Source organism: Ursus arctos, unplaced genomic scaffold (genome assembly GCF_023065955.2).
Source record: "Ursus arctos isolate Adak ecotype North America unplaced genomic scaffold, UrsArc2.0 scaffold_5, whole genome shotgun sequence".
Classification (NCBI taxonomy): domain Eukaryota; kingdom Metazoa; phylum Chordata; class Mammalia; order Carnivora; family Ursidae; genus Ursus; species Ursus arctos.
In genome coordinates, this window is record NW_026623067.1 from 66,219,088 (window position 1) to 66,234,908 (window position 15,821).

The 15,821-nt window shown below is 39.2% G+C and overlaps 1 protein-coding gene across 7 annotated transcripts in view; it reads left to right on the top strand.

Annotated features, from left to right (window-relative positions):
• Positions 1–15,821, top strand: part of VCAN (versican) — a 154,058-nt gene that overhangs the window by 88,385 nt on the left and 49,852 nt on the right. For 4 of the 7 annotated variants that reach the window (XM_044384055.3, XM_057307391.1, XM_026498665.4 and 1 more), the window contains one exon: positions 1,975–4,980. The exons of the other annotated variants lie outside the window; for them this stretch is intronic. In XM_044384055.3, the coding sequence (XP_044239990.2) occupies positions 1,975–4,980 (3,006 nt within the window). The remainder of the gene's footprint in view (positions 1–1,974; positions 4,981–15,821) is intronic. 7 annotated transcript variants of the gene reach the window in all.

Here is a 15,821-nt window from a genome sequence, read left to right on the forward strand (position 1 = left end):
CTCCTTAAGTTGTTCATGTCAATCAAAATAGACCAAATCTTCTTCCAGGAAATGAATATAGAAAAGGATTTTCTTACAAGGAGAAAAAAAAATTATATAATGTTTTTGAAGAGTCCAATTATTTTTTGTTTAGTTTTGTTCCAGCATAAAATAGTAACAGGTAAATAGTGACAGACTTTGGAGAATATTTAAATGTTACCATGAGTGAATCTGGGCTTTAGGATGGTCTGGGGAATGACCACAGCTAATAACAGCTCATCCCAGACAAAAATAAAGAACCTGTCACAACAGCAAGTCTGATTTACAACAAAATCACATCATCTTATCCTCAAATTATTTTGATAGACTTTAGTTTTTAGAGCAGTTTTAGGTTTTAGAGCAGTTAGATTTCCTGTGCACCCCCGCCCCCTTCTCATGCACAGCCTCCCCCATTATCAGCACCACCCACCAAAGCAGTACATTTGTTACAACTGATGAACACACGTGGACATACCATAATCAAAGTCCAAACTACATAAAGCTTCATCCTTTGTGCTGTACGTTCTGTGGGTTTGGACAAATACATAACGACATATATTTACAATTCTTGTATCACACACAGCAGTTTCACTGCCCTAGTATCATTAAGTTTTGACAGAATAGATGGAGTTCAAAGGTATCCAGTTTAGTTTTCCAATGACTCCTGTTTGGGGATTACTGAGAGTTAGACACAGATATTACAGATACTACAAATACGACAGCTCTCATCAGGCAGAGCTAGCATTCGCCATACAGCTAGTTTTAAGTCATACAGAATGTGGCGAGACAATGACTACCGGTTTCCTTAGAACAGTTTCTTCTGAGTTTAGTGGTGACTAGCTTTTGATTTTTAAAAAATCCAATTTTTTCGTAAGAAACAAAACCTTTGTCTGCGAAGCTGCTGCATTTTCCCTATGTTGAAAGGGAATCTTGTCTATAGCATTGTCACTTTTACACTCAATTTTAATTTCTTTAAAAAGGAGAGGCCATTCTCTGTAAATCTGGAGGCATTATAATGTAGCATTTTATGATGACATGTTACTTTTTATTGCCTGAGCCCATTCTTTCTGATGCTGAGAGTTGTTTCCAGGGATTTGTAATTACAGACCTAAAATATATCATGTGGGTACTTTACTTCCTGTTCTACTTTTGCGTTTCATGCTAAAGTAAGCCTGGAACCAGGACCCTTATAAGAGTTACAAACATAGTGTGTAGAACATAGAGCAAAACGTGGAACTATCACAAATGCCAAGCAGCCTCTGCCAGAAACATCTGATTGTTTATTAGAGACCCAAGGCTACACTACAGAGTTGAAATGAAGATGAAGACAAATGTCCCAACACCTGGACTCAAGTGAAGGGTGGTATTAAAAAGTTTAATATCCTGTTTTTATGAAACCCTCCACATTATGGACAATGTAATAGTTTACATGTAACTCGGGTACATTTGATGTGGCTTTTTTGTTGTTTTGCAATCTGCGGCACTCCCTTTCCCCTGAGACACAGCGCAGCTTGAGAAGGAGGGAGAAAGCTAGAGGCAGGGGACAGAAGAGGACTTCAGAATAGTATTACCGCATTTTCCGACTAGGCCCCAAGTTGCTTCTGTAATTTCTGATAAGTAACCTATCTACCGTTTCCATACTCTGCATTTATATGGTTTTGGACTTCTCCTTGTCTTAAAACTAGAAAATATTCATTTTCCTTAACTGAAAGCAGTCATTCATCCTCATGAAGGAAAGCAGGGATAAACCTTACAATGTAAAACAAGTGATGAGTTTGTGACTATGATATGTTCGATTGTCTGCCCTTGAGTTAATTTAATTATAGTTTCTAGATACCCTTCATCACAAAACACTTCTGGGTCACCCCAAAATACACAGCAGCACTTCACAAACACTGGACGTACAACTTTTTATTAGTGACTTGTCTAATCAACTCTTTGAAATTATTTTTCTAGCTAAACAGAATATATCAGAGGCTACAACCATCGAACTGAATATCCTTGCAGAAACTGCATCATCCAGTCTTTCTGAAGAACTACAAATGGTACCCGACAGAACAACACCAGTCATCCCTCTAATCACCGAATTACCTATCATTACAACAAAGTCCCCTCCTGTGGGAAATATGGTCAATTTTGAGCAGAAAACCACAGTTCAGGCTCAAGCTATCACACACAGATTAGCCACCGAATCATCCACACCTGCTGGGAGTACCATGAAGCCTTGGGATATGGACTACTACTCACCTTCTGCTTTAGAACCACTTGGAAAGCCAGACATACCTGAAATTCAGAAAGAAGTACCCCAGAGTACAACTGTCGTCTCCCATCATACTACCGATTCATGGGATGGTGTCAGGGAAGACAAACAAATCCAAGAATCAGTTACACAAATTGAACAAATAGAAGTGGGTCCCTTGGTAACATCTATGGAAATCTCAAGGCACATTCCTTCAAAGGAATTGTCCACAACTGAAACACCATTTGTGTCTACAACAATGACCCTGGAATCCAAAACTGAAAAGAAAACAGTAAGCACTATATCTGAATCTCTGACCACAAGCCACTATGGATTCACCTTGGGAGAAGATGACAGTGAAGACAGAACATTTACAGTTAGATCTGCTCAGAGCACCTTGGTCTTTAGCAAAATACCTGAAGTTGTTACAGTGTCAAAGACTTCAGAAGATACCGCTGCCACTCCACTAGAGGACAGGGAGCCAATCTCAGCATCAACAATTCTTTCACCTGTAACTATGCCTGACAGTGATGGATCATCCACAGACAACTGGGAAGAGGAACAAACTAATGGAAAGATAACTGAAGATTTTTCTGGCCAATATGTGTCCACCACACCTTTCCCGTCACGGCATCATACAGAAGTAGAATTGTTTCCTTATTCTGGTGATAAAAGATTAGTTGAGGAAATACCCACAGTTATTTATCCCTCTCCACAAACAGAAATGGCACAAGGAAGAGAAAGAACAGAAACACTAAGTCCAGAGATGAGAACAGATACTTATACTGATGATGAGATACAGGAAAAGATCACCAAAGATCCATTTATAGGAAAAATAGAGGAGGAAGGCTTCTCTGGAATGAAGTTCTCTACAGCTTCGTCAGAGGAAATTCATCTTACAGAGTCTGCAGTGGAAATGACCAGATCTTTTGATTCCCCAGCGATGACAACAACAAAGCTCAGTGTAGTGCCAACAGAGGCAAGAGATGTGGAGGAAGACTCTACAAAAACACCGGTTGAATTAGAAACAGATGGCTATCAAGATACTACAAAGTATGGTGAGGGTATCACAACAGTGCATTTGAGCCACAGCACTTTAAATGTGGAGGTGGTCACTGTATCAAAATGGGCATGGGATGAAGATAATACAACAGTGAAGCCGTTAGAGTCCACAGAAGATGCAGGCCCTCCAAAATTGCCCCCTGCCTTATTTACCACTACAGAAGTGAGTGGGAAGGATAAAGAAATCCCAAGTCACACTGAAGATGAAGGAGATGAATTTACTCTTATCCCAGGTAGTACTCAAAAGCCATTAGAAGAGTTTACCGAGGAAGACACAACAGACCATGGGAAATTCACAGTTGGATTTCAGCCAACTACGTCAATTGGTATTGTGGAAAAGCCGACTTTGAGAGATTCTACAACTGAAGAAAGAGTTCCACCTATCACAAGCGTGGAAGACCAAGTCGTTCATGCAACCACAGAAGGAAGTGCTTTGGATGAAGAAGATATGGATGTCTCTAAGCCGGTATCTACTGTCCCCCAATTTGTAGACACTTCAGACGTGGAAGGATTGGCATTTGTTAATTATAGTAGCACCGAAGAACCTACTGCTGATGTAGACAGCTCCCCTACTGTTCCTCTTTCTATAATCCCCCAGACAGAATGGGGAGTGTTGGTACCTTCTGTTCCACCAGAAGGGGAAGTTCTAGGTGAACCCTCTCAAGACATACATGTCATTAATCAGACTCACCTCGAAACAGCAATTTCCCCTGAAACTGTAAGAACAACAACAGAAATTACACAGGGAACAGGTCAGGAAGAATTCCCTTGGAAAGAACCGGCCACAAAGAAACCATTTCCTACTCTCAGTTCTACAGCTGCCATAGCCGAGGAGGCAGCAACACTTGTGGGTGAACAAGAGCGTGACAGGTCACCATATACAGTCTCTGAAGACAGGTTGGCGACAGCTTCGGAGAGAGTCCCAGTTGTCGAAACAACTCCAGTTGGAAAAATTGAGCATAGTATGTCTTATCCACCTGGTGCTGTCACGGAGCACAAAGCAGAAACAGATGAAGTGGTAACACCAAGCACAGGGCCAATGGTGTCTTTGAGTCCAGAGCCTGAAGAGAAAGATGAGATGGAAAGTGCTAGTCTGGGGGAATTTGTGTCTCCTTTCAGCACCCATGTTCCCCAGCTTACAGAGGAAACCACTACTGAGAAAAGAGAGAAAACATCCCTAGATTATATTGATGTAGGCTCAGGTTTATTCGAAAAGCCCACAGCCACAGAACTCCCAGAGTTGTCAACAATTAAAGCCACTGTTCCAAGTGATATCACTGCTGCCTTCAGTTCAGTAGAAAGACTCCATACAACCTCAGCATCCAAGCCATCCTCAGCAGCCACTGAGAAACCGCCTCTCATTGACAGGGAGCCTGGAGAAGAATCAACCAGTGACATGGTCATCATCGGAGAGTCAACATCTCGTGTTCCTCCCACTACCCTGGAGGATGTTGTAGGGAAGGAAATGGAAACTGATATTGACAGAGAGTATTTCACAACTTCAAGTCCTCCCTCCTCTACGCAGCCTGCAAGACCACCCACTGTGGAAGGCAAAGAGGCCATCAGACCTCAGGCAATTTCCACTCCAGAACCCCCAGCAGGGACAAAATTCCACCCTGACATTAATGTTTTTATTATTGAGGTCAGAGAAAACAAGACAGGTAAGTCTTTGCTTTCTAGACATACCAGTCAAGGCAATCAGCATTTTATCTTGAAAATTACTTTTGGAAAAAAAAAAATCAACATACCAAATGCTGCCATTAGAAGATAACTGGAGTGTGAAAAAAATTCTGTATTTTAGCTTCATATATTGTACAAGAATTGGAAGAATATGTTATTTGGAAGAATGTTAGATACGATGGTATTTTAAAAGGCCTAAGAAGCCCTGCTTTGTCATCTAATATAACCAATCATCACTGTTACATCACTTCGGAACATGCAGAACAAAGTGTTTTAATTTCAGTGTCTTTCCATGCATTACTACTCAAGTGTAGTACTAGACTGTGTTAACATTCCATTGGTCTTTAACTATTAACCTTCAATACTTACACTGTGGACAGCTAAAACTGTATTGCACATGTCTAGGGCTGGTAGAAGGACGTCTAAAGGTTTGCTTTGGTTTTTTTTCTCTCCCAGGATTTTATAGGTTTGTCGTACAGCTTGTGGGGTGGGTACCAGGTCTGTAGTTGAAATGTTATTTTAATGCCTGTTGAGCATACTGTTAAGCTGTTGTCCTCGGGTATTTTAATGAGGCTTTACGTATTTAGAACAAATACAGCCTAGCTCAGTTCTAGAAAGTGCTATAGTTCGGTGTGTCACATATAATTTCAGATATGGGTATGTCAGCATTACCTCTGTTCCCTAAAAGCCAGGCTGTTAATGTTATTTATTTTATGATTTAATTGTTTCATCTCTAGGAATTTTTATGATGCCTTCTATTCTGCTCAAACATTTTATTTTTCTCTCCAGCAAAATTTTTAAAAACTGTTTCTTTACATTGAATAATACTTGAAGTTTTCATTATCGAGCATAACTTATTGCTTCCTAAAGGTCAGACTGCACCATCTTTTGACTTTGGTAAGCTGAGCTGACAACACGTAGTGAATACAGTTTAGTAGATCAATTCAGGTTTGTATCTTTTTAACTTGGAAGTTGAGATCACTGATTTAGTGAAGTTGCTATATTCTAGTTTGAATATGTGAATTGAAAGAATAAATAGTTATTTTTTCCTTGACTGGGGTCCGAGAGGTTGGGCTAGAAGATTTTTTTTTTTTTTTTGTACGTTTTCTCAGACTGTTGCAATATTCCTCTCAGGGTGTCATTTTCTTAAGAGTGATGCTGTCCTCATTAGAGTGCTCAGGAGTGCACCTGTTGGAAACGAACAGGCAGCTCCGATGTCAGGTCAGCTAGCTTCCAGGGCTGTAGGTGGAAACTTCATGCTTCTAATATCCAGAATGTTCTCAGTGTAATCTCCCACAGAGCAGTAAATAGAAGGAAATACATTCCCAGAGTATTGCCATTAATCTCCACTTGATAGTACAGTTGAAAGAGGCCAGGATTGGACATTACTGTCCTGCTAATGATGCTGTTTCTTGGAAATATTTATCGTGTCTCCTATCTCTTACATTCCTTTTCCACCTCTTGAAACTGGGGTCAGAGAGGGAAGATGAGTTGCCAAGTAGTGGAAATGAGGATTGCTGTTAGTAGGGCTGGAAAAGTGACAAGATGGTATTACTATGAAAAAGAAAAAACGGAAGTGAAAAGGAATTACTATTAGCACTTAATTTGAGAATTTTTAAAAAATGCTTGAGTGACTATGCAGAAGTTTTTCCCAATTTAGATGACTCTCAAGTCAGTGTAGATACTCAGTTAAATCGAATAATATAGAAAACAGTAAGAACTATTCTGCATTTAAAAACTCTTCTAAATGGGAAACTGTGTGATAAGGTTAAGGTGATCAAATTACAAAATAGAAAGTGTGCAACTTGATCTCCCTGTAAGCATTGACCGTCATCAGAAAAAAAAAATCTAAGTTTGTAAATGGCGACTCAAAATGAAGGGTCTGAGTAACCTGACCCAGAAACCATTTATACAAGGTGTGTGTTTACATTGGAGTTGTTGACTTAGTTCAGCTGGGTCTGGGAGATGTGCCTAGGTGTGTCCTCTTCCTTCTTCCACTTTTAAAACATGGGACCATGATTTGCTTTCAAACCAGTTTTTCTTCAGCATTGATAACAGTAGGTCAGCAAACTCTGTGGAAGGGGAATTGTTGGGTATCGCCATCAGGACAAGATTCCAGTGTGTGTGTGGTGGGGCAGGGCAGGGGATAGCCTGTATCTATCTAGTTCCCTCCCTCCGTCTCTCTCTGCCTCTCTCTGTTTCCCTCTTTCATCTATCGTTTTTTATGTCTGTCATTCTCCTTAAGACTAAAAGCATTGTTTATTGTCTTGACAATGAGGTTTAGTCAGATCCAACTGCTCACTTTTACTAATTTTACTTGTTTTCTATGAGAAATTTAATTTTTCAAGCATCTTGAACTTTGGCAAGGAAAAATGTTAAAGCAGATGTTAAGTTAATGGATTCTAAGGCAGGTGTACATTAATAAGGAAAAAATACATATGTGCCTGGAAACCAACTTCTTTATGTATCGAGACACATTTTTCCAGATTGGAAAATCCTCAGTTCATGTATGAACTTGTATAAATCTACTCACAAACATAGAACCGACCTCTACACATACCGTGCATTCAAGTAAGCAAAAATGCCACCCGTGCTACACTAAACCAAGGCGTTCATAATTTTTTGCTGTGCTCAGCAAGTCATATAAATCTTGATTTTTTTTAACTGCTATGAAACAAAACATGCTACTCAAGACACATTTATGTTACATTTGCTGAAATGGATCTTAATAGCAGTTTAAGGTGCTGTTGCTGGAGGGCAACTGTAGTTAGCAGTCAAAAAAAAATCTGAAGGAACTTTTCAGCTCATAAAAGTTTTATGAGCTGAAAAATGCTGTGGGGTGTGTTTAACAGTGGTTCAGGGGATACTGAAAACATGACTCCTTTCTACCTCAGGAGTAATTTGCACACCTGCATTTTGAAAAATTATTGAAAGGTTTTCTTTGTGAACATGTGTGAATTCTACAGGATTCAGTGGTGTGGGAAGAGTTTCTTCGATTCCGTACTTTTGTTTTTTTAAAGAACGCCCCTCTAAGTCATCGAAAATGTCACAAGTTGGTGTGACAGAACTGTGAATGTTTTTAAAAACTGCTATGACGCTATCTTTAAACTAAATAATTATTTGGAGATGTACAGATATTAAATTCAAACAGTCTTATGCAAATTCTCATACTTATAACCTTAAAAATAGGTGGTTTATTAGGTTTTTTCTTTTTTTTTTTTTTTAAAGATTTTATTTATTTATTCGACAGAGATAGAGACAGCCAGCGAGAGAGGGAACACAAGCAGGGGGAGTGGGAGAGGAAGAAGCAGGCTCATAGCGGCGGAGCCTGATGTGGGGCTCGATCCCACAACGCCAGGATCACGCCCTGAGCCGAAGGCAGACGCTTAACCGCTGTGCCACCCAGGCGCCCCTATTAGGTTTTTTCTTAAATGAGTTCATATATACTACATACTGTTTGTCAGGCTAGCTTGATGTTCTTTGTTTCATCAAGCATTCTTTTTTGCTAGTTTTATAGTTTATATCTAAGTGTAAGGCAGGTGTAAGGCCAATATTAAACTAAAATGATACAGATACTAAGATAGTTATAAAATTATTAATGTAATGGTATTAAAAATTAATGAGATGTTGAGAAAGATAATTTTGGCCTCTATCTTAGAATTCATTTTGCTTGGTTTCTGTATTGAAAATTATGGCACCTTATTGCTTACATCATTGAGAAATAACTCTCATGATAATTCCTCCCGTATTTCTGTTTGTATTTTGGAGAATTGTACACAAAGCTAAAGGTGTTGAGGAGAGGATGAAGAATAAGGGACATTATCTCTGAGAACAAGAGATAGACACCTGGGTGGTATTTATGGCAATATTTATCTCCTTGCATGCACAGTCATCATTTTTTAAAGGGCAATTTTTTTTTGTTTTTTTGTTTTAATTTTTAAAATTATTTATTTATTATTAACATAAAATGTATTATTTATATCAGGGATACAGGTCTGTGATTCATCAGTCTTACACAATACACAGCACTCACCATAACACATACCCTCCCCAGGGTCTATCACCCAGCCGCCTCATCCCTCCCACCCCCCTCCACTCCAGCAACCCTCAGTTTATTTGCTGAGATTAAGAGTCTCTTATGGTTTGTCTCCCTTTCTGGTTTCTTCTTGTTTCACTTTTGCCTCTTCCCCTATGATGCTCTGCCTTGTTTCTCAAATTCCACATATCAGTGAGATCATATGATGATTGTCTTTCTCTGAATGGCTTATTTTGCTTAGCATAGTACCCTCTAGTTCCATCCATGTCCTTGCAAATGATAAGATTTCATTTTTTGATGGCTGCATAATATTCCATTGTGTATATATACCACATCATCTTTATCCATTCATCTGTCAATGGATATCTGGGCTCTTTCCATAGTTTGGCTATTGTGAACATTGCTGCTATAAACATTGGGGTGCAGCTGCCCCTTCGGACCACTACATTTGTATCTTTGGGGTCAATACCCAGTAGTGCAATTGCTGGGTCACAGGGTAGCTCTATTTTCAACTTTTTGAGGAACCTCCATACTGTTTTCCAGAGTGGCTGCACCAGCTTGCATTCCCACCAACAGTGTAGGAGGGTTCCCCTTTCTCTGCATCTTTGCCAACATCTGTTGTCTCCTGACTTGTTAATTTTAGCCGTTCTGACTGGTGTGAGGTGGTATTTCATTGTGGTTTTGATTTGTATTTCCCTGATGCTGAGTGCTGTTGAGCACTTTTTCATGTGTCTTTTGGCCATTTGGATGTCGTCTTTGCAGAAATGTCTGTTCATGTCTTTTGTAAAAGGCAATGTTTACGTGAGATTGCTTCATATAACTTTTCAAAATCACATATTTTTCATTTTGATAGACTTGATTATGTAGGAAAAAAACTTTCAGATTTTTTATTATAGGAGCAGACTCCTTTCTTCAAACAAAATCTTATTAGAAACACTATATTTTGAGCAGATAAAAGAGCAGCTATTCTGGTTAATATTTGACAGGCGGCCACGCTCGCCACTGTACAGCCACGCTGCCCTGTTCTGGTTAACATTTGAGAAAGGAGATCAGGATCCCCAGTCTCTTGGAACCTCTCTCTTACCTTGTGGGAGTTTCTAAACTAAAATGTACCTCAGATCACAGCCGGAAAAAGAATGATATGATCTAGCTAATTAGAAAGAAAGCAGCCACAATTATTCGTTCCTGAATGAATTGATTTTTTTTAACATAAAAGCATTTTTTAAATCGGTCTGATTATCAATACTTTATCTCACTATCATCCTACACATTCACTGATATTTATCTCTGAATAACTTTGTATGATGCAAAATAAAGCAAATTAAGCAAATCTAGGGTTTTTTCCCAAAGCTTTTATTTATTTATTTATTTGACAGAGAGAGAGAGCACACAAGCAAGAGGAGAGGCAGGCACAGGGAGAGAGAGAAGCAGGCTCTCTGCTGAGCAGGGAGCCCAATGAGGGGCTCAATGCCAGTATCCTGGGATCATGACCCAGGCCGAAGGCAGACGCTTAACCTACCGAGCCACCCAGGCGCCTGCAAATCTAGTTTCAATCTCATCGATGCCTACGCATCATCAAGGTAGTACGTAGTTACGTCTCAGAATATCACATGTATGTGCAGGGCTAAATCATTATCAAGCTCACAGAGCTTGATACTTTCAGGGCACGGTTTACATATATTTTCATGTTTAAACTTCAGAGATCATTTGTGAGACAGCTAGGGAAAGTATCGCAGATGGGCAAATGGAGGCACACGTTTAGGTTTAGTTTGCTGCTAAAATGTGTGATGACGTATGCTATTCAGATGCCTTCTGTGGCAAGAGAACAGCATCCTGAAATTGGTAGCCCTGGGTTTGGGCTGCTTCTTTCCTGCAGAATTTTGGAGCACATCCCCGAAATTGGTTGGGGCTGGTGCTTGCACACATGAGTGGTTCTCTTTGCTGGGCTCCCGCTGTGGCTTCCTGCCAGAGAAGCACATTTTTTTCTGCAGGGATTAGGATGGCTTCTGCCATCCCTCCTTCGCTGCCTGAAATCTAGAAAAGGATTGAGTTCCTCTTCTATTAGTCAAATCATGAGAAGGGAGGAGGCTATCTTCCCTTTGTTTCTATACTTTGAGGAAAAGAATTGACCTTAGTGTTTCTAAATTATTAGTGAGCTTAACCCTGTACTACAGATCAAAGGCTACCTTTTTAAAAAGTCCTTCTAAGTGAAGTATTTTGTGTGTGTCACACTCACATGCACACACCACTCACATGTAGACACAAACACACAATAGACCCTCAATTTTTAAAATGCTCTATGAATGTTTTATTAACCCACTCACCTTGAGGAAAAATTTAAGAAACTGAAATTGTTTCTTCATAGGTTGAAGTTTAATGAAAGATGTGTTCCACAGATAGCTAAAAAGACCTTTGTTATCTTCCTAACATGAGCCTATTCTTTCTGAAAATAGCATTTGCAGTTACAACTTAAAGTTATCAGAACTACTACTGAGGTGGGGCATTATCTAAAGACAAATACCTAGCTGTCACTGGCAATGAACTTGAGAGAAAGGCACACACACACTGTCTTCCAGAAGAGCACAGTCCAGCAAGATCTATCTCTGGTTAAAGCTACAGCATGCCTAGTCCTTTGACGGGTGGTAAAAGAGGCACAAAATAAACATAAACTATAAACCCTGCTCCCAAGGACTTTAAATGCATTCTGGGGAGCCAGTATTAACCCAATCAGATATAATTACAGTACAGAAACATTCAGTTGCACACTAGGTAACGTGGTACCAACTATAAATGGCAGTTGAGGTCAGCCAAGGAGGGAATCAATGAAGACAGGGAAGTCAGAGAATATTTCATGAGAAGGGAGAAGCTTAAGCTGGTCCTTGTTGGAGAGGAAGATCAAAAATAAATTACTAGAAACCAGTTATTAGCCTCTTGCTGCCCAGCAGAGGCTCATCAGTGGAGCTAAGGAGCCATAAGTATAATCAGGCATTTTTCTAAATAGCACTGGGATGACAGGGGGGCAAGGCCCACTTCAGAAGATGAATGCCTTCGTAGTGTTCACCTGGAACCCAGATACTCAGCCAACATCTTCAGGAGGGAGTGTTCTCATTCAGTGTTCCTGTTCTTCAGTGATTCATGCTTTTTAACAAATATAGCATCTTCTGTAGGTTAAGTATGTTTAATTTTTTAAAATACATTCCCATGAAGTATCATGGTTCAGAATTACACACTTGTAAAGTTAAATGGCATGAAACTACTTCTTAAAGAGTGGGCTGTGTATTTTGAAAGGTGACTTAAAGGTTTATGCCATCTTAATTCAAGTGATTTTCGACTGAGTATGTTACAGAAGCAAGTGCTAGAAGTTGGAGAGTCTGGAGTCGGTCTCTCCTTTGATTATCTGCAGTGTAGACCCAGAAATTTCTTAAGTTCTGTCAGAATTTTTTCCAGTAAAATAGATGGAATGGCTATTATTATGTAGAAGGAATATTTCCTAAACTTTGATCCATACTCTTTTTCCCAAATCACAGGGATCACGAAACAAGGAAGTTGATCACATATGTATACGTACGCACACATACATGTATACACATCTATACATATAATATACAAATATATGTTTTCTCATTTATTTAACAAGTAGTCAAGTAACGACCATGCACAAGATACTCCACCAGAGCTGGATTTTTGCAGCATGCTCTGTGAGACTGAATGAACGTGGATGGGTAGTCAGCTCCATAAGATCCATGGCAGAGGCAGCTGACGCCGTGGAAGGAGCCTTTGGAAAGAGTCCTGGGTTCATTGTCAGCATTGCGATTTCCATCTGTTTGGTCTTAAAAATTGCTTTATCTCCAGAGGCCTCAGTTGTTATAACATTTAAAACATATAATAATTCTACAAGCTCACCAGGATGCTCGGAGGAGAAAGGAATCTCTTCAAGGGCTTGTCCATCGCTGTGGCAGGCACATCACACAGTTAATACTCCCATGACAACAAAGCACTACACGTCATGCCTGGCACTTGGGGACTACTGAGTACAAATTAATCCCCTCTCTGCTTTAGCGGTTATTTTATTCTGAACTTCTACATGTAGGGACACTTAGAATGTTTTGTACTGTAAATAGGTAAAAAATGGAATAATTTTAAAATTCAAGATTTAGGCCACGGGGAACCAGATATAATTATACTATAGTATCCACATAACTGTAAGAGCTTGTTAAAATTTTAATCCTCTATGAATTGTGTTTGTCTAGGGTGATGCCATTTTGGGTGCAAATCAGAAGCAGCTGCAACCCTTATTTAAAATTTAAATGTAATATTGATTCTACAGCACCTATATGTAGAATTCATTAGCTTTCTGCGCTTTTTTCATGTGTGAGAATTGGGCTTATGATTTTGATAACTACCCATTTAATTTTTTTTTTCCAAAGAAAAAGATCTTTTTACAAATTCGTTATAAATTTTTCCAGGTACTAGGCCTAGTCTCTTCTTGCATATTCATGGAGTGCATGGGCATTCCCTGCTGTCTTTTTGTTGTTGTCAAGGAAACCCCCAGTTCTCTACACAGGGATTACATTCTTCTTTCTTAATAGCTCTTAGATCATTCATTTGTGCAATGAATAAAAAATGTATTCATGGGCCCAGACAGTGTTTAGAACATTTTTGAGGGAAAGGATGTAGCCAAGGGGAGAGACGTGCATCGTGAGAGGCGCAGTAGGGATAAAAGAAAAGGAAAAAGAAGTGCTCTCTGAGGTTTCATTTTAATGAGGTAAAATTGAAAATTGTATGTTTTTAATAAGGCATTGCCTATTTTTATCAATTTACAAAATTTATAACACTATACTTCAGTGAGGTACAAGAAGAAGAGTTGGCTATCCAGTTGCTTCATTGGTAGAATGATTCCAAGAAGGGGGCGCTGGCTGTGGGGTAGGAATTAGGGATGTGTTTTGGTGAAAACTGTTGTATTTTTTTTTCATTTGTGTCGAAGTACTTTGCATTTTTAACACCATAATTGAGGTGATAGAAAACGTAAAGTAGTCTTTCATCCTAGGGCATCATGTGAACAACTGAGAACCTGTTTTATTGTATTAAAAATGGTGTTCCTTAGAGAGATATGCCGGTGTTTAGACTTTTTGAGTATGAATCAGGAGGAAAACACCTATGTATTGGCAAGAAGGCTGTAATTGTTCCTAAAAAGAATGATTTGATTCTTGAGAGGAAAATACATTATGATGAACCCTCTAAATACTCACTGGAATTATTGTGATAATGGACAAAGTATTTCTCCATAAATAATTTAAAGTATAAATAGGAAAGGAAGAATCTCTGGCTTGAGGGAAAAGTTTAATTATATTTCAGCATCTGTGTCTATAAAAAATTGACCTATCGTGTCGCGAGATTATGCCCAGATTTGCTTGCACACGTGTATAATCAGTACACACTACCTTGACTGGCTTCTGGTGGATTCATCTTTTGGCTTTGTGCCATAGTCTTCTTGGTCTCTCACAGGGTGATTTAGTTGCTTTGGCCATGTGCTGTGAAAAGTAAGTTTCTGAAGGTTTTGGTTTTCCTAAGTTGAGAAAGGAGAAAGGAAATATACTAAGGTATATTTCTATAGAGTATAACGGAATATAGTATGGTTACCATTTTTCACTATGCTGCACTCTCACCTTGCTCTGCTCTGGAAGGAAGCCATTTTACTATCTGCAGATGAAACATTCTCCTCCCATCTCTTCACACTCACTTCCAGGAAATAATTGGAGGTGTTGAAATAAAGTCATTCAGTCAAGCTATTGTGTGGCTAGAGAAAAGAAGATAACGCAATCTATTGCTTAATAGGGAAGACAACTTGAAATAATTAGTAAGCAAAAACATATAATAAAGGCTATTTGCTTGCGTTAGTAAAAAGATAAAACTAGACGTAATATGAGTAAATTAATAGAAGAAGCATCTTTAGATTTGGCTTCACAGGAAACTCTGAAAGCTCATTCCCTCCCTGAGCAACCACCCAGCGTGCCGGGAGGACCCAGAGCTACACTACACCAGGCAGCTAACCAACAGTGACGCCATTCTGAGCACGGGGGTTTGAGAAACACCAGGAAATGGCCCAGTGCTGAAATATTGCCAACACGGCTTCTCAGCCCTGGCTGTCTATTAGAATGACCAGGAAGCCTCTAAGTAAAAAAGCCCATGACCCCATCCCTCATCAGACTATTTGAATCTGGATTTCTACTGGGGGGACTTGGGTATTTGTACTTTTTGTTAGTTTCTTAAATTTGCTTCATTTATTTTTCATTACTAGATATGTGTATTTTTAAATGCATCTCTTGTGATTTTGATAGTGAGTGTTGAACATCACTGGTAAAGTTAAGGCTTTCCAACCTGCAGACAGCTGGCTGAAGTAGACTCTCTTGGGGAAGGGAATGCTTTAAGCCTCTGCCAGTTAAGCTGTACTTTACCAGTTTTAAGGAGAAAAAGAATATATCCAATTCAGTCTCCTCTGAGTGCCATGGTGCTCTTTGATCACATTTTGGGAAGTGTAGCTTTTGTCACAAGTGTTAAATGAACCTTGGCATCTGTAAGGAAGAAAATAGAATTAAATATCATTAAAATGTATGTTTTTAAAAAGTTTCCAGAATAATTATAATTGAATCAGAAGTAATGGTAAGGGGTGGAAAATATATCTTGAATTACCCAGACTGCATACCTCACTTTGCTGTGTCCATGTTACCTGCTCTGTATCAGCATGGAAACTGTAAGAAAATACATATGGTTATGGCTTAGGGATTC